The sequence below is a fragment of the Dicentrarchus labrax genome, unplaced genomic scaffold, assembly GCF_905237075.1.
Source record: "Dicentrarchus labrax unplaced genomic scaffold, dlabrax2021, whole genome shotgun sequence".
Lineage (NCBI taxonomy): Eukaryota > Metazoa > Chordata > Actinopteri > Moronidae > Dicentrarchus > Dicentrarchus labrax.
Window position 1 is genome coordinate 21279469 of NW_026136719.1, and position 26989 is coordinate 21306457.

At 40.4% G+C, this 26989-nt stretch overlaps 1 protein-coding gene across 3 annotated transcripts in view; it reads left to right on the forward strand.

The window, feature by feature from the left end:
• Positions 1-26989, forward strand: part of galnt2 (UDP-N-acetyl-alpha-D-galactosamine:polypeptide N-acetylgalactosaminyltransferase 2) — a 51757-nt gene that overhangs the window by 6613 nt on the left and 18155 nt on the right. For all 3 annotated transcript variants that reach the window (XM_051379022.1, XM_051379023.1, XM_051379024.1), the window contains exon 2: positions 22475-22553. In XM_051379022.1, coding sequence (XP_051234982.1) covers positions 22475-22553 — 79 coding nt within the window. The remainder of the gene's footprint in view (positions 1-22474; positions 22554-26989) is intronic.

Sequence of the window (26989 nt, forward strand, 5' to 3'; positions counted from 1 at the left end):
AGGACTTAGTCCCGACCTGCCAGCCCAGAAATCCAGTGACTGACTGGCTGTTGTGAACAGACAGGCAGCTGTGTAGATACCAGGAGATAAAGACTGACATTGCCAAGAAAGAAGACAAATAGTTTATTTAATAGAACCACAAAAGTAGGTGCATCAATCTGTCACTCTTCTGCTAGCAGATAGTTTCACTACATCCTGATCTGATTTTTACTTCTATCTTTCTTCGTCTCTGCCTCTCTCAGGCATTGGTAGGCTCCTTGTGGTTAAACACAACAGCATGTTGCATCTGAGAGTGTGCTCAAAACTGGATTATTTTATTCTTATGATGATTTTCTTCCCTGGCAGATGACGAGCATTCATGGAAGAGTTGAAAGGGATGGGGACAGCCATTGTTCATGGGACCAGTGCTGAGATGATCGCTTTTCAAAGATCTGTTTTTTTTTTTTTACTCAAGCATCAGGAGAACACAGAGCAACCGTCTTTTATGCAATTTGTCACTAAGAGGCAAACAGTTGTATCTGTGTTAACACATTGACGTAGGTGATATCAGCAGTAGTCTGTATGTCCCGTTATCTGGATAAACTATTCAAATAGGCCTGATAGGGAGCGCAGGTGGCCGTGATATTTTGCCTGTGCCGTATCTGCGGGAGGGACATTCAAATCGCTAAATAAATGACAAGTAGCAGCACACGTCAAATCGCAGCAACCAAACATGGAATTTAGTTGGTACACTTCCAGTCACTGCTACTGGACCGTGTAATGCTTTAATGGAAATTATGCTCTCTGTTTCTTGTGTGGCTGGAGTAATGAAACGGACATGTATAATGTTCGAGAATATATGATCAGAAAATGCAGAAAAATATATCTCTTCAGTTCCAGTCCAAGCTTTCTGCCTTTTCTCTTTTGATGTAGCTGCAGTTGAAAACCAGCTGAAATGTTATAATTAGTATATAAATTTTGTTTTGATATTCATCCAACTCAAGGATAAAGTGCTGCTCTTACATTATACCAGATGACCTGATGTGAAACTTGTAGTCCTATGTTTATGAAAATCAGAGACAGAGGTTCATCTCTACCTATGATTGTCTATTCAACAGTAAAGATTGTTGTGTGTGCTATGATCTTAAGTTGAAATGACCTTATCTGTTTATCATTTACATATTTATAAAAAACTGTGTGTATCTGCACATGTATCAGGTCAGTAGAGAATATTCTTACTCAACGTGTTTTTTTTAAAGGATACAAAATCTCTGTCTGGATCTTCTATCTGCCCTGCTCTCAGCTGTTTGTTGCCGCCGACTTACAAAACAAATATAACGCAGGACGGATTGAGGTACATGCAAACAGGCATTCTGGCCACCCACCTCATTCTCATGCTGAAACATTCACATTAGATCTGTGGGGATCTGTCACATTTGGGTCACAGAATCCCGATGCTGACATCGTGCATCAGCCTCAACCTTGAATGAGATGCAGATCTTTGTTTACTCCTTTTTTCTTTTCTGAACAGAATTATTTGGCATTTTTTAAAATCAATATCTAGAAAATGAATATCGCAATAATCCTCAAGTATGTAATGGCACTGCTGATCTCAGTTCAGTCCAAGAAATAATAGTCTCTAACTTATTTCAGATGTTAGATTTTAAGTATTATTTCATCACGATTCATTACAGAAGATACTGAAATGTCGCCCAATGATGGCTTCTCCCTAATTAAATAATCAATCAATCAAACAATCAGTAAGCCTTGTAGAGAGAAGGGATGGACTAGGACCAGGCCATTAGATGTGTTGTATGTGGAACAATTTCACCAGCAGCACAGCAAAGGCCACTCTCAGCAGTAACTTCTTTTTAAAATGGAAGAAATGTCCAAATAATGTCTGGCCATCTGCCAAAGTGGTGGGTAGATAGATCTTTCAACACTGGTCTGGTGGGAGGTGTTAATTTCTCACCCTGCATCACATCATGGCCATTCAATAATGAACCGGCATTTGTTTTCAGCCACGGAGTAAAAAAAGTTGCCCTGTAAGAAAAATCCACCAATAACACAAACAGTTACGATTAAAAGCCAGCAATTACTTCATCTTTCAGATTTTTTTCCAGTCGATTCTCACGGTTTAAACTCCACATTTTGTTAATGCTTTTATTGTCTTTTTACTGTTTAATCTTTGACAATGCTCATCACACACTGCACCTCTGACTTCAGGTTCTGGTATCAGAAGCAGAGCTTTCTTTTTGTGCCATGTCACCATTTAGCAGGGGTAAGAAGATGCAGATAGTATTTTCTCCCCTTACAGTAGCCTTAATAGACCAGAATGCTATGCAGTCATGAGACACACGTTTTATGTAAGTGCAATCCACAGTTTTCCTCAACTGGAACAGCTGTCACTATCACTGCTGCTGACAGCTTCTCGGGGATGCTCTCTGGAGGTTACCTACAGGTACTCTGGGAAAAGTAGGAAATGTGTAACTGCAGGAAAAGAGCAGGTTTATAATAATAGGTCTAACAAAAAAGGCAAACGACAACACTAATAATATATAATTATCTTTAGCCCTACATGTTATGCGACATGGGCCTACCTAATGACTGACACCTTCTACTGCTGCTACCCCTCCTCCCTTGTAACCACACCCATAAAAAGGTCCAGATTCCAAGTTCGCAATGTTATTGGTCAATTCTAGTAAAGAAGAAGCTTGTAAACTGTCTTTTTATAGTATGTTGAAATGGGTTTCAGGAAGCAGAGGTGCTGACTCGGCTCTAACAGCTTCTAGTTTGAAATAAGGAAGAATCGGAGTACTGATAAAATGGTCGGTTTGGCTGTTTTAATGACCGGCTGACTCGTCACTGTAAACTGAAGTGATCAGTTTATTCACAGTGTATTTAAAGCATGTTAGACCCTTGCATGCTAGTATATGATGAGTCATGACACAATGGTGTGTCTTTCACCACAGGTTGTCCCATTTTGCTGGCTTTTCCTGTGGACTCGTCACTGTCTCGTCCTCTCGGGGACACGTCAGCATATTTAGGACTTTTGTGTTTGTTTCTCTGACTGTCCCATGTTTACCAACTTATTATAACATTTTTAAAGACATAAATGGTATTTTCCACTCATCCCTTCAAGTTACTGTCGTGCTTGACCTGGATGGCTTAAAAAAAAAGAAAAGGTAGCATGAATAGGAGCCATCTGTCCAAGTGGTTAAAATTCTGAAGGAAAAAGCCTGAAAATCGCATCATTTATAAGGGAAAAAAAAAAAAAGACTCCTGAGACCGCAAAGCTAGTCTGGTGTTAAACACAGTCTGCTACTGTATGGCGTATTTCTCTGGTAACGGAAACCTTGGATGGTGGTTCTGTAAAAATAGACGCATGCATTTAACATAATTGTAAAGCATGCCTCTGTTTTAACATAAACCCCCATTTTAACATAAACTCAGGCCACGGGTCCTATCAGCAGAGCTTTATGTGTAACAAGTCTCCTGAACGCCCGACTAGTGCTGCTGCCTCAGGACTGTACAGCCTGCGCCAATTGTAATTGTATGAGTGCATGTACAGTGATTTATGGTAGGAAATTCTTTGTTACTCCAAATAAGCTGTACCCATCACTTCCAGTCAGGAATACCAGTGCTGCCAGCAAACAGATTGTAGCTTAGTGGCAAACGTTGAGACAGATTGCAGTTTCCCCTCTTTGCCGTACTGGCATTAAACTGGCTGCTTGATAAGGTCAAATGTGTAAAAAAAAAAACAGCATTATAATGAAGTGCTGCAGTGAGGTATAGACCCCCAACAAATGTCACATAACCAATATTTTAATAGTTTTTTTTTTTTTAGTGAATATACAAACTGTGATGTAAAATTGATGATTTCCACTCATCGTGATTCATGAGTCATTACACAATTGTAATAGCTGTGAAAAAATCGCAATAGGATTTTTTTGGAAGGTTTAAAGAGAATAATAAAACATAAATCTAAGATCTGTATTGCTGGTCAAAGTATGTCAGCTCAGCAGCCAAAATAAAGAGTTTAATGTAATTTCCTTATCATATTTATAACACTATATGACTAAATGTGTTTTTCAGTGCAATATAATCTGTTGCTTTCAGCCAGGAAAAATCTACTGTTTGCAAAATAAGAAGCTTGTTTTTAATCTACCTCTGTCTGAAGTCAACATTTCAAGTGGCATATCTGGTGTGTGTGTGTGTGTGTGTGTGTGTGTGTGTGTGTGTGTGTGTGTGTGTGTGTGTGTGTGTGTGTGTGTGTGTGTGTGTGTGTGTGTGTGTGTGTGTGTGTGTGTGTGTGTGTGTGTGTGTGTGTGTGTGTGTGTGTGTGTGTGTGTGTGTGTGTGTGTGTGGCAATGCTTTGTCCCCTGACTCAGGCTATATTTCAGTGTTCGATGATGTTAAGCTCCATTTTCTCTCCAGTAGGCCATATGGTAATGCACTCACTTCCCTCCGTCTCTGCCAACTTCTTTTTTCCTTCTATATTTCCTTTCTTTCCTGGTTATTTGCTTTCTTTGTGTGTCTGTCCTGCAAAAATATACTTCTTTGTTTTCATGCAGGCCTAGATTTTTAGTTTATTCTTTTGAAGTAGGCCAGATATTCAGTCAGACCCACTTTGGGCCCAAACCCACAGTTTTAGAAGCCACCTACAGAAAGGACGTATCAGAATATCCTAATCTCTTGAGCCAGCAAGCCTTATGCCTTTTTCTGGGTTCCTGTGTGTTTCTGCCTTAAAAGGTAGGTTTTCTATATTGGTGCTTTCAGCTCGGTGGGGGTGGAGCAGATGTGATTGTTTCAGACCCTGTCAAGACAGGCTAAGAATAGCTAACAACCATCTAACACCTTAGCTTGGGTTGGTTTGAAATGAGTTGTTTCTCGCCCTTTCTGCTGCATGTTATTTTGCTCTGGAGTCTTACGTCATGCTAGAGATGAGGCCAAGACTGGTGCTAACATACAGGTACGGCTAGCTGAGACCAAAGTTTGGAAAGTAGGTAGAGTACTTGTGCTTTGGATGCTATAATCTTTGTTGGATCTTAAGGCTCTGTATTTGTATCGCCCTTACTATTGTGGACACATGGGCTGGTCCATTATGAAAGTGCAGTCTGCTGTCTGCCAGCTTCGTTTGCTCCTCACACTCTCTATTATGTTCACTCTGCTGCCGTTCATTAACAACATGGCCGCTGCAGAGTGCGCATCGTTCTCGCAGGTCACTGTCCGACCCTGCCTGTGAATGATCGATCCATCAGTGTGTAAGTGCAGAAGCTCAAGGATCTGAAGCTATAAACAGCAGGCGGAGATGGCCGTGTTCAAGGCTCATGTCAGCTGACTGATTAAAATGTATGACCACAGCTAAATGAAATTACACTTTCAAAACTATAATGCAGGATTGAGATAAATTGTGGCACCAGAGAATTTGTATTCTGGCTGGACTGGTGTCTCTGCTGTTGTTGGCAGACGACTGAGCTCTCTCTGCTAGAAATTAAATCAAACTTAGTTATTGCTCTGCAGTTGGAAAATGGTGCTGAAAGTAAATGTCTGTATACTCACTGCGACTTGGTCTGTTCACTGAATAACTCAATTTGTAGCTGAACTTTAAGACGGGAGCAGATTATGGACCCTTCCTGTACGGTCATAGAACCGTATCCTCTCACAGCTTCAGTCAGTCTAGATTAATTCTTTGTTACACATGAGCATAGGTAAGAAAAATATATTGTCAACAAGGGAAATAAACCACAAACATGCAGCCCAGAGGACACATTTTTTTAAAAACACAGCAGTTGCAGGTGATGTTGTATTAGAGGGTGGAAAGCAAACCTGTGTTGAATTTTTGATGAGTTGAACCACTGAATCACTGTGGTGAGCCAAGCCAACACAATGCATCGTTGTCATAAACCAGCCTGTGCGAACATGCTTTCAATTTTGTTTCAAAGTGTATTTTATTTGTTGTGACACATTGTGGCATGGTTTCAATTACTCCAGCTGCGTTGTTGGAGAGCTTTCATCTCTAACTTCTCAGGGATATGATCAAGAGAAAACGTGACATGAAAAGACAAAATGTGATGAAGTACGTGCTGGATGGACGTCTGCAGTAAATAAAAGTGAAAACACATGAACCATTTTTTGAAATATGTCACTGCTGAAGGAAGTTTGCAACAGTTTACACCAATGTATCACAGTTAGGCCTTAACTATTAGAGCCCAGCCGATATAAACCAACAATATGTTTTTTTTTTTTATACTGAAACAACCAATTCACTGATTACCAATATGGCAACCAATATAATCAATTTTAGAGCTGGCATGCACCAATATGACTGAATGATACCCATAAGGCCGCTTTACAAATAGCTTTACTAAATAATTTTAGGTTAAATAGTCTTTATCATGTTGAATAATTTAACATATAGGCTACATTGTCAACCAACTCTACAAATTAACACTAAAAAAAGAATAAATGAAAGTAGCTAATCATAAGTACTGTAAAAACTACAAGCATTTTTGGATTATATATCATAAACAGTTTTCATATTTGATTTCCCCAATACGGACAACTTCAGCTGATGCAGGTTGATATATCGGGCTCTATAACTTGTACTTTCCCTCATTGCAAGAAATTGATTTCGTCATCTCCCCATGTCTGCAAGCATCTGCACGGTGAAAAGTCTTGGCCTACGCACAGAAACATTGCGGACAATATGTCAACAGATAGAGAGAGAACTGCGGCCGTTGTCTGTTTTTTGGTGCCACAGATGTAATGTAATGATAAGAACTCTTCCAGCAACCTCATGAAATGGGCCAAAGCCAAATATTTATGGCGACTGAATACCACTGTGAACAACACACCCTAAAACGGTACACACCCCTAATCTGTCAGACCAGTTCGTAAAAATGGCTTCATTAAGGTCTGTAATATGTCACTGTCTGGTTACTGATACTATAGGTCATAACTCAAAATGAGACGTATGTCTTTCCCCCGGGGAGAGTCGCATGACGAGAGTAGCAATTTGTTTCAAAGGGCCTGTATCCCATTACAGAAAGAAAAATCTCCTTTGTGTGCCAGAAAAGTTACAGAACAAGAGTTGGAGTGTGTAATTAGCCCTTGTTAAACGTCTTACATCTGCTCCTTTTATATAACTTCAGCCTGTTGAACATATTTCTGAATTTTAATGTAATACAAGCTGATGTTGTGATCCTACCGTGTTTACAACCGAAAGGCTGCTCTCAGTGTTGCAACACACAAACGGGAACACATCCACGTACACACACATCAGCGAGGACCCATCAGGACCAGATGTATTAATAATGCACAAAAACAGGTATTTATGAATAAAGAATGTGTTCACAGCACCTCTGTGGATTGTTGACACTGCAGACTTTAAAGTGGCACTTCATTTACACATAAAGACCAGTTTACTCATCACTGTTAATATTACTCAGCCTGTGAAAGCTGTTTAATAATGTCTGCTTTGGCTCTAGTGGGGCTTTGTCAACGGCTGACAAAATAACCCTGTCGATGTCATAGTGATGTCATCAAGGTTATCTCGGCTTAGACTTTGAGACTATAAATTTATAACAGAAAGCTGGGGTTGCAAACTGAAGCTTTGGAGTTTGAAAGACATGGTTGTTTACCAGACTGGAAGAGTCTCACGAAACAGGTTTGAGTTGCATCATGGGATCCATTGTTTTTGTAGCTCGACACATATTAGGAACTGTAGATCTCAGACTCTGCTGCTTTGATTTTGACCCTTTTTCTCTTGCTAGTCGACCACATTTATCAATTTTGCTAGAGAGCGGTAACAGAAGGTCTGGTTCAAAAGTTATAACATTTGTAAGAGTAAACGTTTACATCATGTCGGCCTCATTGTTCATAAGTGTTGGAATTACACCCATCAGACCATAAGTTTGACCTGCTGATGTCAACAGATGCTGAATCTACAGCACTGTAATAACTGTGTGTAATGACAGAAAGGCTGCTTTGGTAATTGTAGAGGACGTTATAGAGTTTTTTCACAGTAACCATTTTGACATGAAATTGTAAGGTAGGGTAAACATCTTAAAAAATACTGTGAGACAGACTTTTGGTCATACCGCCCAGCACTACACACAGGACTGAGTCAGCATCCATTAATGTGACACTGGGAATCAAGCTCTTGGACGAGTGCTTCATTTATTAACTGATGCATGCACAACAAGGAATAATGTTTTTTTGTTTTTTTTTCAATGTAGAGCAAAGGTTACGTTTGCATATTTCTGTGTTTGGTTTTGAATCTGTAGGTTTATGCAGCACAGGCATGTGGCAACATAGTGATGTAGAGGGAATCTTGGCTGTGGTTCAGCCTAAACACACACACTGAGCAACATACACACATTACCCAACACTGCTGCTCACATCCATACATGATTCACGAAAAATACACCTTCCCCCTGTTGGCTTACAGAAAACTTTTTTCCTTGTATGGCAAAGAAAATATTTATAGACCTAAAGCTCCGTCCTGTTCCAACCAAACACACACACACACACACACACACACACACACACACACACACACACACACACACACACACACATACACTCCTATGGTATGAGGTAACATGTGCTGTGTTGAAATTTCAGTAATGTAACATTAATGACTTCAACATTGTTTCTTTTAAGAGCAAACCCCCTCCATTATATTCTCTTTAAAAACAACAGGAGCTACAATTTTCACCAATCACAATCATTTCCGTCTATTAAACAATATAATAAAAGCACTTCCCAAATTCAGATTGTCCTGCAGCAAGAAGAAACCTTGTTGGTGGTGGTAATCAGACCACCGCTGCGGTCAAGGAGGGGACAATCATTTACTGTTCGCTAGGAAAAGGAGGAGGAGGTGGGGGGCATCAAAGAAGGCACAGAGGAAGAGTGGAGGGTGTAGGGAAAGAAAAGGGAGGAAGCAAGTGGTTGATGAAAGAGTTTGTACAACTGAATTGGGCATTTTAACATCCCCACCCTCTGCATCCCTCCACCCTGGCCTACTTTTCCCCCTCTGCTGACACACTCGGATGATTCAGCACTCATCTTTCATCCAAACCTTTCTCTCCAGCTCCTCTCTCCTTCTCCCTCTCACCTCGCCTTGTTTTGCATTCCCTCTTTCGGTGTCTCCAGCAGCGCCTTTCCTCTTTTCTGAAAATTGAATCTGAACTTGCCCATTATCAGGAGTCATTTGTTCAAATTAATTCTCAGACTCCCGTTGACTAACAGTAGGGAAGGAGCAGCTTTCACAATGCTGAATAATCATTACCGCCGCATGAAAATCCGACATTTTAAAAAAAAGATTTGAAGGATTGAAATTTAACATTTTTCTTTTTAGACTGATGATTGTCAGTTTTTGACCCTATAATACTTCCAGATGAACCAAATGGGTGTTATGACTCCCTTGAGTGCTACTCCAGTCAGCGCTTAAAGGATCATCTGTAAATTCAGGTGGAGGGATAAAAACCACAGTTTTTACACGACAACAGTGACGACTGAGTCGGATGTTGTGTCCTTTCATTTGTTCCCTTCCTGCCCTCCTGTTTCTCACCCTCACAGATCTATTCACTGCTTCTGTCAACAGCTGCGAATCAACTGTACTCTCCAGCTTTCTTTTCTGCATTCTTTCTCACTTTTTATCTCCCGCTTTTTGATACTCTTTCATGTCCTTTGGCAGTCCCGGACAGAAACACAGAAGGTCCTGTCTCTGACCCTTCTCACTCAGCATGAAAAGACTTGTCTGTGTGTGTCTGTGTGTGTGTGTTCAAAAGCTTGACTACAGTGCTACAACAATAGATGTAACAGACACGCTGACACCATGAACCTGAGCTCTGTTTACTGTGTCTGTTGAAGCGTCACTGACAGACAGGTGAGAGACAGGTGAGAGACAGGTGAGAGACAGGTGAGAGACAGGTGAGAGACAGGCAGGGCGACCTTTAAAGAATACACCAGGTTTGTTTGGGAGACTCACTGCTCATTTCAACAGTTAATGGATGTCATTAACAAGACAACAAGATCTCCCCCGTGGTTGCTGCCCTCCAATTATTGTTCCCTCCCCATACTGAAACACATTTTGTAACATTTAAGTATCATGCAGTGGAAGTCGGTCTGATGTTTAATGAGCGGCTGTACAGTAGAGGTGTATTGATCCAGGACTTTTGATTGTGGTCAGCCGTCATTATTAAACACTCTATAACCAGGTATAAAGCTTGGCACAGTTGGCGCTCATTGTGTTTTCTTCTGCCCACACTCTCTCTCCAAGCTCCAATGAACTCCCCAGCATCTCAAATGTTTCTCACATTCGTTGCTTTTTCTGTTTTCTATCATTTTGAGTTGAATATCAAAGCAATTTGAAGGCATCGCTTTGAAACTAATCAGTAGTCGCAGCTCTAATCACATTAATTATTTTTCAACATAATTTAAATTAAAAATTTAAGTAAAAATTACAGCAGCAACAAACAATTTTGTTAGTGATTAATGGAGTCTTGCAGTAGTTCAGGCAGGTACGGACGTCATTTTATAGTCACATGTTCCATCCTCCAATCATGTGTGTCCACTTAAACATTTTGCTCTAATTCAGTGCTGCTACACTGCTGCCTGCTTTCAGAAATATAACTCCCTCCACCTCCCAATCCTCCTCTATATGTGATTTTTAAATACTTGTTTTAATGTGTGTCACGTGAGCACTCCCACTACACCAAACTATATAATTAAGGACTTGATGTGAGCGTCCTGACTAAAATATTATTTTCTCCATTCATTCAAGATTATGAAAATGTCCTATCAAAATATGCTACAGCCCAATTTGACCTCTTTATATCCCTCATTTTGTCCGACTAACAGCCCCAAATCTAAATATATTAAATTTATTATCACATAACGCAAGGAATGTTTCACAGGAAGCTGTCTGAAAGATGACTTAAACAATTAATCGATTATGAAAATAGTCGCAAGTAATCGTTTTGGCTTTGGTGAAAAATATAGTTTGCTTGTGTGGAACAGTTTCCCACCCACTTTCCTCCAGTGTTGTTGAGCTGCAGCTGTGGAGAATCACTGCAGCAGACAGCTCCAATGCTTAATACTCGATTCCCCGCAATCCCCCCCGCCTCGGGAAATATGTTCCACACGGTGGATGTTTTCTGAGCAGCAACAGCGCATTTGTTTTTCTTACCATTCTCAGTTCAGCGAAGCAGTGGAAGATTCAGAACTGTGTGTGTCTTTCAGCTGTGGTGTTGTGGTTAAAGTTTGCCTGTTCAACGGTTTCTGCTTCTGGACGGCAGGTTGAAAGACTAAAGTCGCCTATTGGACATCTTCATTTGGGCTGATTGAGATGTCACCCACATCAGCAGGTGTTAAACTAAAACGCAGGAACTGGAGATAATTACTTGTGTGTGTGTGTGTGTGTGTGTGTGTGTGTGTGTGTGTGTGTGTGTGTGTGTGTGTGTGTGTGTGTGTGTGTGTGTGTGTGTGTGTGTGTGTGTGTGTGTGTGTGTGTGTGTGTGTGTGTGTGTGTGTCCTTCTTTGCATGTGTTTTTCTGTGTAAGATGCAGATGGGGTTTTGGGAAAGGGGCCAGCACACACAATTGCACCATTGAGCCGTCTTACACCCCCCAAGTCAGTCTCTCTCTCGCACGCACGCTCGCACTCTCTTTCCCTCACACACACGCACCCTGGTGAGACTTGTCACAGTTTGCTCAGTGCAGTCTGAATTCTCAACCGAGTGAAGTTGAAGGGGCTTCAGGGTTGAAGTCTTGTGGATTTTACAAACAGCTCCCCCTCTCACTCCCCTATTTTTGTTGTTCTGTCTCTCTCTCTCTCTTTTCTTTCTCTCTTGTAGAGAGATTTCATTATGGAGTGACATTATTTTAAAGTTCTACACCGCCCAATGAGCTCTTTTTGAAGCAGAGCAGGCGTATCCTACAGCCATCAACAGCGGCGTGTGTGTCTGCGAGTCTGACACACTTCTGATGCTTCTGTGATGTTTTGGATAACTTTCCTCCTCTGTCATGCCTTATTAAACGTCAGACAGACAGAGAGCATTACTGTATCTTATTAGTGGTTGACTGAACAACTTCAAGCTCCACTCTGTCTGTGTGTGTGTGTGTGTGTGTGTGTGTGTGTGTGTGTGTGTGTGTGTGTGTGTGTTTTACAGTACTTGGTTTGGGTGAAAGCTCGGGTAGATTTCTTCTCTCTACCTGTCCTCGCTCTGTGTGTCCTCCGTCATGCTGTTAGCTTGATTTTTATTCATTCTGGATTTTTTCAATTCTTCAAATTTAATTATTCTGAAGTAAACAGACTGCCTGCTAAGTCGCAAGAGCATATTTGGCAGTTTAATTACTGCTGGATGACTGGTGTCACTGTTTTTGTTTTTGGTGTAGTTTACATTTGCATGTTTATAGACAAATGTGCCCATAAATCCCACAAAGAGGAACCTGTTATGGAGAGACAGTCGACTATTTTTCCATCTTCGTGAATTATAAAATTCTAGCTATTCTCTCACAAAAACAACACATACATCACCTTAAACTCTGACATCTGAGAAAACCAGCCAACCGTATTTTAATGATTAATTTGTTTCCACTGGAGGAATCAGTCGCAAGTAGCACACACAGTAAGTCATTAAATGTGATTTGTTGCAGCCTAGAAAAGAAATGAATGTTTGGAGTTCAGGTGTTTAGTTTGATAAATCTGGATTGAAATCCTGGTCTCAACATTTTTTTGATGTTGAGGTGACTTGCCGATCCCAGGTGACCTGCAAACATACATTTACAAACACTAACTTTAAGACTAATGTTAATGTCAGATGTGGATAATCCTCTCTTTGCTCTACTTTCTTGTCTCTGTAGTCCTTTTCGAATGTGCTATCCCTCTCTCCCTCTCTCTTTCTCTCTCTCTTACAGGGATATTCTTGCATGTCTGCCAACCAGCTAGTGTAATCAGCCATGTGCAAAATGTTCCACTATAGTATTTCCCTTCAGGAGTATTTAGCAAGAGCAGTTAGATAAATTAAAAGCATTCAGAGTCCAAGAGTCTCAAGCGGAGTTCCTGAAAAGTGGCTTTAACCCAGAGCACCACGGTCTCACTTGAAGTCCTCAGAGCTATATTTTACCATATGGCTGAATGAGGTTGTAATATTGGTGTTGCAAAACTGTTGAGTTTGTGACCGAGGAATGAAAAGGAGGAAGAGGAGAGTTAACAGTGAGATGAGGGCTGATCAATGGAGGGTAGAAATAAGAGAGGAGAAGCAGAGAGACTGGAGACGGGAGGAGATGACACCACATGACACAGGAGGAGAGGGGAGATGCATTAAAATGAGAGTTTGCAGGAATTGGAAGGAGGGGGTGTGTGTTCGCAGGTGAGAAGTTCTGTCATATGTAATTTGACAGTTTTATTCCAAAGTTTGGTGCTACGGAGGCACAAAAACAGTTAGTTTCACCATATCGCTGGAAAGCTCTGCTGGGAGGCAAAACATAAAAACGGCCGCAAATGCCAGAACCCTCCGTCTGCATCCTCCCTCCTCATCTAACCTCGCTCTCCTCCTGTGTGTAATGACATCCAGTTATGGTTGTTTTTAAAGAGTTGCTCTCAGCAACAAGCTTCTTTCGCTCCTTTCATGTTGAACTACTGCCAGAAGATGTACTCTGTGTGTGTGTGTGTGTGTGTGTGTGTGTGTGTGTGTGTGTGTGTGTGTGTGTGTGTGTGTGTGTGTGTGTGTGTGTGTGTGTGTGTGTGTGTGTGTGTGTGTGTGTGTGTGTGTGTGTGTGTGTGTGTGTGTGTGTGTGTGTGTGTGTGTGTGGCCCGAGGACACAGTGCTGTGATTAAAGAGGAGGAAAAAAAATGTGACTTGTTCTAGATTCTTTCTTCTCTTGGATAAACAACTTGCAGTGCGAGCCGGAGAGGACAGCATCACCACAGGGAGTCTGAATCAGGGATATTAACACGGTCACAGTGTGAACGCGTGCAGGCTCACAAATTAAGATGTCACAAAATATATACCATGTCCCCAATTTAGTTCCCCTGCTAATATATTGGGGGGTGTACTGCAGACAGATGGTGGGTTGCAACCCGATTTTTGTTTTCCAACTTGTTAGATACCTTCTAGCAAACACAGCGCTCTTTGTTTCTGTTGATTGGACATGTGACACAGACCTCACAATAACACAGACCTGCTCTATAAACTAACTTCAAAGTTCAGGAAGTGCGAACATCCCTGGAGCGAGTTAGCCTTTTTCTTTTTTCTTTTTAACTGCTTTTCATGAACTGTGAAGATTGGGCAAGTTAAGAGAAGCCGATTGGCAAGTGTTTCCGTGGTCTTTAATGTTTTAATAAAGCTGTCTCATTTTCTTAAATGCCTATTAATCGTTGGTGTCCGTGGTCTTAAGTTTTTAGCCAGCGGCATGGCTCTCACAGTGGCAATTTCCATTAAATTTGGTTAACTTTTCATCCAGTGCCATCATTGGGTCAACACTTTAATGTATCCAATACTTTGGTTTATGGCTACATACTTAATAATATTTAATCACATTCCTCTCAGCTACTTTGTGCTAATGAGACATTATACCTGTTAAACATAAAGTCAAGCAAGCAACAACACAAATGTGCAATAAAGAGTCAGAGGCTTTGTATGATTAACCTCCCCTGCGGAGAAAACATGAACTATAATAAGAGTGATGTGTGTCAGCATGTCTTTGTTCTTCCTCCTTTCTCCATTCCTGGGGTTATTTATTGGTTAACTCCAGTTTTAATTCTTGTGTCTTGAACTTTTGCACCAGGGTGAGTTAATTTCCCGGTCAAGTCTAGAGAAGTTAAAAGCAGCCTCACACCAGGCTTTGGGTGAAGTCATTCTTCTGACACTTTTGATGTTTATCTGACCAGGCAGACGAGTTACACACGACTTTCTCTTATTTAGAGTGATGGTAAAAATAAAAGGAATAGTTGTAAGATTTTGTTTTGAACAGCCTCTCTTGTGTTTCCAGGAACACTGTGGTTTGATTCCCTCTGCTCTATGATATTTTTTATGATGTTGCTTTGAATCCCTGCGGGGTCATTTCTGCCTTTCATTCCTCTGGGAGGTCAAAGGTCAGGCTTAGCTACCCAGCACTGAGCCTGCCACTTAAACTGGATTCAGGGTCTTGCTTAAGGACACTTCAGCAGCACAGATGCTGGCTGTCACAGGGGCTTGAACCTGAGCCGTCGTCCACTTTAAAGGACATTTTCTTTAATCACTGACGGCGCTCGCTGCTGTTCATTGCCCTTTGGGTTAAAGCCTGTAAGTGGCATTTGTTACATAGAACAACACATTTACTCCTTGGTTTTGGTTCCATTAACACATGGGACACATATATACATATATAACTTTACATTGGAGCTTGCACTGAAGCCTGAGGTGAGGTGCGTGACATATCCATGTATGAGGTTTCTGTATTTTTAGCCATGCTGGGAGCATGTCGGTCAGTGGGTGCAACACTTTGTTCCAGACTGAAAAATCTCAACAACTGTTGGATGGATTGCTTTAACGTTGTGTACCCACATCCATGGTCCCCAGAGGATGAAACGTACTGTACTTTGGTGATCTTCTGAGATTTCCTCCAGCGCCACCGTGAGGCTTACATGTTAGGTTTTTAGCAAAACGTCTCAACAAATATTGTGTGCATTTTCATGAACTTTGATACAGACTTTGATGTCCCTGTCAGGATTGAGTGCAGTACATTTGGTGATCCTCTAATTTTTCATCTGCACCTTATGAAGCCTCTAGCACGGCTGTAGACTTAGTCTTGTTTAGAGATAAATAAGTTTAATTTAGTAGCTAATTTAATTGTGTTCACCTTTTCCAGTTGAGTAACAGAAGCAGAGCACAGGCCTGTTTTCAAGATAATTTCAGCAGTCCCTGGGCGTATAACCAAAACAAGATATAACAATATAATACAATACAGAGAAACAAATTTAATTTAAGCAGGGTTTTCAATAATGACAACCTTCAGCCGCATATTGTATCATCACTGTGTGCTGCTGTCCCTCACTGTATTTCATTACCTCCTCTCTCTGCTCCTCTCTGTGCCTCATGTACTGTACTGCTGTCTCTTGGGGAGATTTTATGATGGATTAAGCCTACAGAGCAAATCAGAGTATTGGCACTGCTTGTTGTATCAGAAACATGGTTTAATCTGGATTTAAACTGTGAAATCAAAACCACTTTTGGAATGAGTTTGAATTCCTTGTATTTTATCACAAATTCACTAAAGTAAAAACATCCTCTTCACACACACTTCTATGTATATATGTGTCTGAGGTGCATGTCATTCATGAGTTTGTTCATTTTTATTTATATTTGTGTATGGGTTCATCCACGTATATAAGCAACACTGCCTAGGATTGCCTGCGTGCGTGCGTGTGTGTTGGTGAACTCTTGGCTCCTATCCGAGTTAATCTATCAGTGGATGTGATCAGATTACTGTGGATTATACTTCAGACTATTAGAGGCTCGACCCGAGACTGGATCAAACACACATACACACACATTCACTTGCAGGCAGATAACCACTCGTGTAACCAGACTGACACCCTAATGCATGTCAGCTCACAAAACCTCCACATACACAAATATGAGGTGACACATGTACACACACACACACACACACACACACACACACACACACACACACACACACACACACACACGCGGTCTGATCTTTTGGGGGCTTAAAGTTCATCCCATTACCCGAGACGCAGGTGTGAGAGCTCTGTATCCCCTGCATACATCCTTTAGTTGGCGGAGAAAAAAAGTTTATTAGGATAATTGCTCCTAAGAATTGTTACCATTTACCACAATGTCACTATGAACATATATATGAACAAAATACATGAATTCTGTCAATTGTGGCTTTTCGGTTTATGTCAATTCTTGGAAAAACTTGACCTTGTGTCTTTAGCCTTTAACTGAAAGGAATTTAAATATCTGTTAGACCTTGCATGACCATGAAGTCACAATGTGAAGAGCTGGAGATGCGTTCAGCTGTAAAATAGAAGATAAAAATTGCTGTTTTTGACGTGTGCAACAGGCACATTTAGACTCAAATTCGTCTCTTTTGACATCCGACTGAATATTTAAATTCCTCAGCCTGTGTTCGGTTAGATGACTTCAGGTGCTTTGACAGGCAGCACGCACTTTGTCACACTGAGATTGTTGCTCATCGGCCCTTTTTGTTTCCTGTCACATCTGTGCAGCATGACACAGAAATCCCCCCAAAATGGTCCTTCTTTTCTTAATGAATACAAAGTCTTTAACACACTGTGTGCAGTAAGATGCTTGATGCTACCCTACATAAACCAACAACAAAGCATAGAGATAAACACACACCGCGGGGACTCGAACACCCACGAGAGCCGTTAGGTGGCTCAAACCAGGAAAACAAACCAACTACCACAGGAGAAGAATCCTGAAAAGGCAGATTAAACAAACAATACAAATGCAGCTATAGCTCACACAGATATTTTAAGCCAACCCTTGTATGCCTTTTATAATGACAAAAGGCTATATAACCAGAGTATCTTTAAATTTAATTCAACGCTACCTTCTCTCAGGAGCATTTATGAGATTTTCTTCATCTCTTCTCTCACTGACCGAAGAGCTGGACAGAAACTGGTTTTACACCACAGTGACAGACACAAATCAAATGTCTGCGTCTGAATGAGCTCTCTCTGTGTGTGTCTGTGTCTGTGTGTGTCTGTGTGTGTGTGTGTGTGTGTGTGTGTGTGTGTGTGTGTGTGTGTGTGTGTTGTTTGAAATTCAATGAGTGTATGTCTTTTTGGCTCTATGTGTCATGACCATCTGTCAGATGGCAGACCAAGAAAAAATGCTGCCAGTGTGACACAGCAGAAGAGAGAAAGATGAAGTGATTGACAAAAAGATGTGGAAGACAGAAAGATGGAGGGAGGAGCTAAAGAGGGAGAAAGCAGAGAAGAGAGGGAGAAAAAATACCCAGAGCCCAGAAAGAGAAATCTTCAATTGCTTGTTTTGTAAAAAGCTGAAAATTGTCACTTTTGAAAAGCTGGAACCAAATCAATTTCCTCCATTAATCTATTAATGGACTATTCATCTCTCTCTCTCTCTCTTTCTTTCTTTCTTTCTTTCTTTCTTTCTTTCTGTCTTTCTTTCTCTCTCTCTCTCTCTCTCTCTCTCTCTCTCTCTCTCTCTCTCTCTCTCTCTCTCTCTCTCTCTCTCTCTCTCTCTCTCTCTCAAACACACACATACACACACACACACACACACACACACACACACACACACACACACACACTCTTGGATGTTGCCATTGGACAGAGCCAGGCTAGCTGTTTCCGGTCTTCATGCTAAGCTAAGCTTACCAGCTTCCGGCTCCAGCTTTATATTTACTTTACATACATGAGAGCGGAATCAAGCCTCTTGTTTTACACTCTGTAAGGGAGAAAATGTGTGTATTTCCAAAAATGTCAAACATGTTTAACGTCACTGAGCTGCTGACGGGTCAGTTATTTCACTGTTTCTAATATCTGAGCTATAGCTGCTACACTTCAGTGTGTGTGTGGTTTCTATTTGTGTGTATGCACAGTTTTAATCAATCATGTTTTTTTGTTTAGAGGAGAGGCAGATAGAGGCTGAGGCCATTTTCACTAAGAGGTTTTCAAAGCCATTCATGTGATGTGAGTTATAAAAATAGCTCTCTAACATCTGCTCTGTACTTACTCTTTGAAATCATGTTTCAATCAGCAATAAGTCAAATTTATAGCAATCATTTGTTGATAAATTGTGCATACTGGTCCTTAAAGCACCGCATTGTTCTCATCATCGCCTAATGCCTTCTGTCTTGATGCGATCGGTGATGGACTGCAATTCCCATAAATCACAGGGTGTTTTTCAGGCTGCACAGATGCAGCTGGAGCACTGCACTTTCTCTCCCATTACGTTTCTCCAATTCGCCCTCTGTGTTTCCTTTTTTTATGATGTGAAGTTTTCCATTTCTTGTTTCTGTGTCTGCCTCACTTTCGCGTCCCCTCATTTGCCCCTCTGTCAACTTGTTCTCCTTGAACCAACAGACAGGTGCTGTTGGTTCAAAGAACTGTAAAATGATCAATTTCTGCAGTTAAAACAAGTAAAAGTGGAGCGTGCAACTGCAGCCATAAAACAAATATTTGCAGTTACAACCATAGCAGGAAGAATTACTCGCTGATTTTGTTTGCAGCATTAACTCTTCATGAGCGTGTTGAGCTTGTAGAAACGTACAAAGGCATGTGACTTGAAACAGAGTTTGATTTTTAATAGAATATGAACTTTTTTAACGTTAAATCTGTGCGGGCAGGAAAGAAAGTGGTGCATTATATTCAACAGGCTGCCAGCAATATTTGCCTTGTAGGTTTTCATAAGCTGCTTGTTCAGCCAGCTGCCTGTCGTTTCAATGGTCTTCTTATAAACTGATTGTTAATTGAGAACAGCTGCTCAAACTATTATATTGTTATTACTTATCAAAAGCCTTTTGGTTGCCAAATTTACTACAACCTGTCAGCAGGTTGTAGTAAATTTGAGTTGTTTAGCTAAATACTAATAATTTAGATAGAATGAGATTATATTAAAGCTTTACTATAAGCTTAGATTTAAATGATGAATTCAGGTGCTCACTATTATCTGATGTGCTTCAAATAGACCTTAGACACAGAGGATTTGTCAAAAACAAGTGTAACCTGTAAGTGTAACTAATAACATTAATAAAGGCTGCGTTACACTTGCTAATATAGGCTTTTATTGTGAAAGACATTTTGACATTTAGTAAAAGCACAGGTGTAAATACTGAATTTAACAATGGCTGAATTCCATTTAGCTGCTTCAGTTTTCAGGGTCCTTGTGTTTTTCATGCTGGGATGCTCATGTCTTACTGGAACACTTTGTAAATCTAATTAGTAACACATTGTCCTGCTGTGACATGATGACTCTCTGGCATAACTTACTGGCTTACTAACTTAGTTACACCTGTGCTTTATAGCTATGACTCACTTGCTATGACAATGGTCACACGTGTGTTAATGCATGTGAGTGACTATTGTCTGCCGAGATGAACGCACACAGGCAACCACTCACACTTCTTTGCTATTGGTTGATGGAGGCTGCCACTTTATCGGTCAGAATTCACCAAAGTTGAACTCTCTGTGCAAAGTAAAGAAGCACATTTGCGCACGTGTGGCCGTAACCTTAAAAATCCCAGAAAGATCTGTAGGATGTGATGGGAATTTTGTTCCACATGTCTGGATCATATATTTAACACCGCTTTTGGCCTCATTGAAAAGTCAGATGATGAAACCATGAATTTTTTAGGGCTTTCCAGTCATGACTGTCTTCTATCAAGGCTGCAGGCATCATGTATAAAGTGCTTATGGAAGTGGTGCTGTGTGTGTGCAGTATTAAGGTACAGATCCCCTGACCATTCTCAATGTCTTTGTGCACTTTCCCGGTTCTACTTTGCACATTTGTTGCTGAACATGAGCACAGATGCTTTCAGGAGGTCTTTTCTCATGAGACTCAGAGTTTGATTGAGTAGATGTAACTGAGGCCCTGAACTGTGAAGTGTGAGGCAGCCAGGCATGTACAGAGGCAGCTGAACATTTGCTTCATGTGACTCAGAAGTGACCAGGGAACATGGCGGACACGATCAACTTTATCTGAGAGACAGAAATACACACCGTGGCTGACTTCATTAATGTCTGTCAGTGCATAAAGGTCTTGTAATCAGTGATATTATACTTACTGCAGCCTACAAAATTTGGCAAAATCCCACCTCAAGTGCGAGTGTTGGTCTACTCACTGCATTACTGACACTCAAAAGCAGTGAAAACACATGGAAATTGAAGTGAAGAGGCTCCTCTGTTTAATAATCTACTTGATCAGCCGTACAGGTGAAAGATTCTGTAACCAGCTCAAAATGCAAAGCTTTGAAACATTTTAGCTTGAAGAGTTGATTGTAAAATGTCAGACAAAACAGCCCAGCGAAGCAAAAGTCTGACACAAATTTGGAGCTTTATTTTACCTGAAAATGTGTCCCATTTTCCCTCAGAACCTGTCAAACTGTATTTCTGCAGCAAGCATACTGCCAGCTTTGGTTTTCATCCTACACTGAGCATTACCATCTGACTGCGCACACACACAGCTGTCGTGAACACTTACAGAAATTGATTTTATGTAGGATTTTTTTCATAGTAGTTGTTGTGGGTGCTTGATCTCTTTTTCAGTCACTGAAGAATGGGCATAGTTTTAGAACAGATTGACGCACTGTCCACATCAAATTAATGGAAAGGCTGGCACAGAGTGAAACGATGGGTGAGAGTCATAGAAAATAACAGCAGTTATTATGCTACTAGAAATGCAAAGGCCTAAAAAACATAGATACATTTTTTTTTACTCTTTCCCAGTTCACTCAGGGGTAGAAATAAACTATTAAACACTATTTGTGGTGGTCTCTTTTGTCACACTGTCATTGGTTGTCCGAAGGCAGTAATGAAAACAGATCAATAAAGCATTTTGGAGAGGCTGAAGGTGAGCGGGAGCTACAGAGCAAATAAGACAGTTGGACAATAGTTTTCTAAAAGTCAAGGGCAAAGGTCTGGACAGGGAATGAATGGCGTTAATTGCAGTGCCTGCCAGTGTATTGATCCAGCGGGTTTTAATGGTAACACAGATGGACACAAGGAGGGATGGCTCGGCCATCTGTGGGCATTTATATGACTGTGGTCTCAATGCACTGATGAAGTTGATTATAGATTACTGAATGCTATGAAACTTGTATGACTCGATTGATTCACTGAGTGCTTTACTTAGAAGACAGCTTTGACCATGGGCCAGTAGAAAATGACGTTGGCTGGATATCCTGTTGTCTAAATGGACTTAACCTGAGTGGCTCAACCTCAAATCTTTTTAATTAGCTGCTGAGGCAGACTCTAGTTCAAAAATAACAGTTGTAAAACACTATTATTATGAACAACTCATCCGTTTATGGTTTTACTCAAGGAAGTGCTCAAATGTAGGAGCAGGCGGAACTGTATTTGTCTTGTATGAGTCATGCATCTAATGCTTTGTGAGCTCACACATTGTCTTTACTCTCTCATTTTATATATTATAAGGAGGTCATCATTATTATCACAAAAAGAAACAAGTTTCTATCATGTTTGTTTTTTTCAAATTATGAAAAAAAGAAGGTCAAAAGAGTTCAAGTCAAGTGACACATGTATATTAACATTAAGTTAATGACAAAAAGATTAGTTGATTTCACATTTCCACAGTTTTGTACATTTTTCAGCCGAAATGCTCTAATTAATATCTTTTAAAGAATTACCAACTCCTCTGTTTTGAATAAGACATCTCTCAGCTGCACTCCTGTTTACTTTCAGATTAAATTGTGTGTATTGATACAAATGTGTATGTCTAACTGTTTGTTTGTGTTTGCTTCAGGATGATTGGGCCTCCAATGATTCAGAGAAACCTCACGTCTCTGACGACAAGCCTCACAACCCAGAGACTCTGCCACCAGGTAGGAGACTTCACTACCCATCATGCACTACAACCACACTGTGCCTACATTACGTGACTATATGATGACATTAAGGCCAAGGATAGATAAGAAGCTATTAATAATTTCTTTTATTTGAGTGCTTAAAGAGAAGGAAATTTTGACCAATATTTGACCAGGATCTGGGTCAGATCAGTAGCTCATTGTTAGTGGTTAACAATTATTTAATCCAAATATATATTATCAAATATTATCAAAATCACAGTATGGATAAGTGCAATATCCAAATTGCAAAAGCAACATTTTGCTGAAGCTACTATAGGTGATATAATGAAGTACTGTAGAACTGCTGAGATCGACCCCAACAAATGTCTTATCACCATTATTTTAATATATTTTTTCAGTAAAAATTATCATTCCCACTAATTGTGAATTACATGGTAATCACAATATATGTACATGTTTTTAAAACCATATTGTGCAGTCCCAGTTGTAATTGTACTAAAGAAAAAGGTTGGACAGATAAATCCCAGCTGTAAAGCATGTGCACGGCAGACACTACACCACAGTCATGTATCCAGAAAGTATTCCATATGTTCCCACAACCAAAACCATTTCCCTTTCGAAGTGTGGTAACACGGTGGCATAGTTTTAGAGTTTTATTACCAGCAGAACATGAACATCGTCAGTCTCCTTAACCTTACCATGTTTGAATAACCACAGAGAAAGAGAAGAGAATTTAATACAGCAACCCATGTGATACAATCTTCAAATGCTGGAGCTGCAAATTTATCCAAAATAATTCACAGATCCATTTTAGTCTCGCCGCAAAACCCAGCTATGCGTCTCCACCCAGGCTTTAAGAAACATTGTTTCAGAGTCCAGCAGTGTAGAGCAGAGCAGAAAAGTCGCAGCAGAAGGAGTATGTGAGCAGCGATTTCTCATTCAGCTCTCATCCTCAGCCTGACTCAAAGCAGCCGCCCCTCCTTCACAAGCCCGTGACCTGCAAAAGCTGAACACACACTCTCTTATCTGATCCAGCATTGGAAATGGAATCCAATTTGAATGTTGAAGTGGGGGCATTTCAACTTCAGGGTGACTTTACACGATTATAGCGATGGTGGCGTATCACGATATCTCTCTCTCTCTCTCTCTCTCTCACACACACACACACACACACACACACACACACACACACACACACACACACACACACACACACACACACACACACACACACAAGAAGGAGGAAAGAGGAAAGCTTTTTCTCATCTGCAGCTGGCCTCATCAACAAGACCTGGGACCCCCACTGACACTGATTCTTATACCCACCACCCACCCTCTACATGTTACATTAACGTTACAGACTGAAGTTATATAAATATAAATATATATAAATATTATGTAATTATAAATATAATTTTATAGATATTCTTATACTTAATACTGCAATATTTTACAAATTCCCAGGACAATATTCTGCATATTTCTGCACAAACAGCTTCCATTTAAAATAAGAGTGATATTGTAATTGTACATATTGTCTATTACTGTCTTTATAATATTTTTTCATACATTAATGTTGATTTTTCTATGTATTTTATTTCTGCTTCTTAATTTGCAGTCCTCTTTTTTTTTTCTTTAAGTTTTATGTTTAATTCTTATTTACCAATGTGCCAAGGCAACTTCTTTGTATGTGAAAACCGACTTATAAATAAAACTCATTCTGATTCTAAGAGCAGGAGGAGACCGGGCGAGTAAAGGGTAATAAAAGATGGAGAATAAAGTAATGAAAGAATAGGAAGGAGAGTGAAGGAGTAAGAGTTCAGATTGTACGGAGCTGTATGAATACTCTTTCTAATTTAAATAGTCACAAAACTGTGAGTTTGTGGTACTGTAGTGCGAAAACATTACAATGAATATTTGAGGAACTTGTTTTTGTGCTTTCCTCTTTGAGGCTCTCTTAAAAATGTAATTTTTATTCAGGGCATGTTGACAGAACACGGTTTACTCTGTATGTTAAACTCACACACACCTACCACCTTTTTCAGCCTTATCTCATCTTCATCAGCAAATGAAGTTTGAAATCATACGGATGGTCTTCTACCACCATACACCACCACCTGTTAGTGACTGAAGGACACAAAGCTATATCTGACAAGCACTTCTGAAGGAGTATACCGGCCCCTTTAAAGCTCAGTCCATAACTCAAAGATATTTAGTTTACAATGATGCAAAAAATAAAAAGGCAGTAAATTCTCACATTTGAGAAATGGGAAGAAGATAATGGAAGAATTAAAGATTAATCAACTATCAGAATACTTGCTGAGTAATTTCCTGTCAGTTGACTGACTGATTATTAATCACCTGAGTTCTTCTTGTGTTAAGATCCTTTTCTGTATTGCAGTTAAGTTGAAATGCAGCCACTTTAAAGAGTAACTTGCACAACTTCAGATTCTTTACTTTTCCTGCAGTGATGTAGAAATGTACTCCAGGCCCACATGACATCACTGCTGGGTGTGGTTGCAGGTTGCAACAAAGCACACCACATTTTAACACATCCATCAGTGATGCTGGGTGTGAAACATACTGGTGTTCCTCTTTAAGCTTTTATTTGGATCATTTTCAGGCAGTGAATCAAATAAGACTGTGTGCACTGTGTTGGCGTTCTCTGAGCTGGTAGGCGGAGAGTTCACGGTTCAGTACAGATCGAGGGAACGGTTCCGAGTGCGAGTCCTGCCTGCCAGTTACCATCAGTTGGAAACACGACAGCGTCAAGGGATTTCCAGAAAATGTTGCAACAAACAAAAACAACCAGTCAGCAGCTGTGGGTGGAGACAGCTCAGTGACGAGAGGTTGAGGGAGAGTGAAAACTGTTCAAACCAACAGACCACACCATTGGCCCTCAGGGTCTGAAGCAACAAACCACCAGCTCAGTCACGATAGATGTACCTGCTAGAGAGTATTGGAAAAACGTCAACTGAATGAATAATCCCAGTGAGAAAGCGGACAGTTATATCTGCTTTAAGCGAGCGCGGCGTGCCAAGAAAACCGGAGAGAGACTGTAACATAGAAGATTTTCATAGCCTGAGCTGAAGACTCGCAAAGTGAGAAGTTGAAACATTAATTTTACTACATTAATTACTTGCTGCCACTAAACAGAGATATCAGCAAGGACATCACACACTCTGGCACATGCAGCAGTGTCTCGGAGGCACCGTTAAACAGTCACAGGCAGATCATTGCGAGCTTTAGCTAATTAGCATGCCAGACACTTTCACATACTGTCAGGGTAGACACATGCGCACACACACACACACACACACACACACACACACACACACACACACACACACACACACACACACACACACGTCAGGCTCAGTTTCTCTCTGTCTCTCTGTCTGTCTGTCATGCATACACTCATCCATACTGAGCGATAGTGTAATCTCACGCTGCCATATGCTTAACACAAGTCATTAGCATAGCAGCTGCACCCGGCTAATTAGTTGCATTATTATTCGTGTGTGTCTGTGCGTCAGTAGTCAGTGATAAACTGTGAAATTAAACATGACAACTTTCTCTGTTTAGCGCGCTATGATCTCGGTAATCTGGTCAGACAGACACAGCGTGCTCTGAGTGTGTGTTGGTTTGATAATGTTTAATATTTTGTAGTTTTTTTTTATTTTAGGCTGCAGTGAATTACTAAATTCAGCAGGATTGTTTTTCCTTCCTCTGTGCAGTGCATAATAAATGATCTTTTGTGTTTTTTAGCTTCTCTAAACTAGTCTCGCCTTGTCTTAGTTTGTTGTTTTGAATTCTGTTCTGCATAGTTTCGCATATAAGCAGCATAAATCTCATGTCAGCTTTCCTCGGTGCCATGTTGCCGCCTTGTCAAGCAGCAGCTTGAAGCAGCGAGGTTTCCTTCCTGTCAGTCGTGAAGGATTCTTGCATCAGCCAGCCTGCTGCCTACATTTCGTATTCCCACTGATGTATAATCCCATTCATTCCTGAGACACATTTCCAGTCTTTGTGAAGGTTTAAACTTCATCTTTGGTGGCAGCTTTTATTTTTGGATATGTTCTGTTTATTTAACACTTATTTCTGAGAGAGTCGTATTGAGAATATGTTTCTCATTAAACACACAAACAATTTGTCCTCTGGTTCGTCAGTGTTTATATTAAAGCTGAAACTATAAAAGAAATTGGCTTTTTTTTTCCCACCATGTTTACTCGTTATCCACATCATAATTTAATAGATAGAGGCTGAAATGAAATCATTATGTTTTATAAGATGTATAAATCACTCCTGTTAACATGGTACAGAAGTGTGTCTTAAAATACCATGTACTTCTCACAGGGGCTATTGTAAATTCAGAAAATATATAATTTCTGAAGGTTTTCAAGCCTAATAACCTCAGCTTGAAAAACACACACAAGACAACACTGAAATAGTGT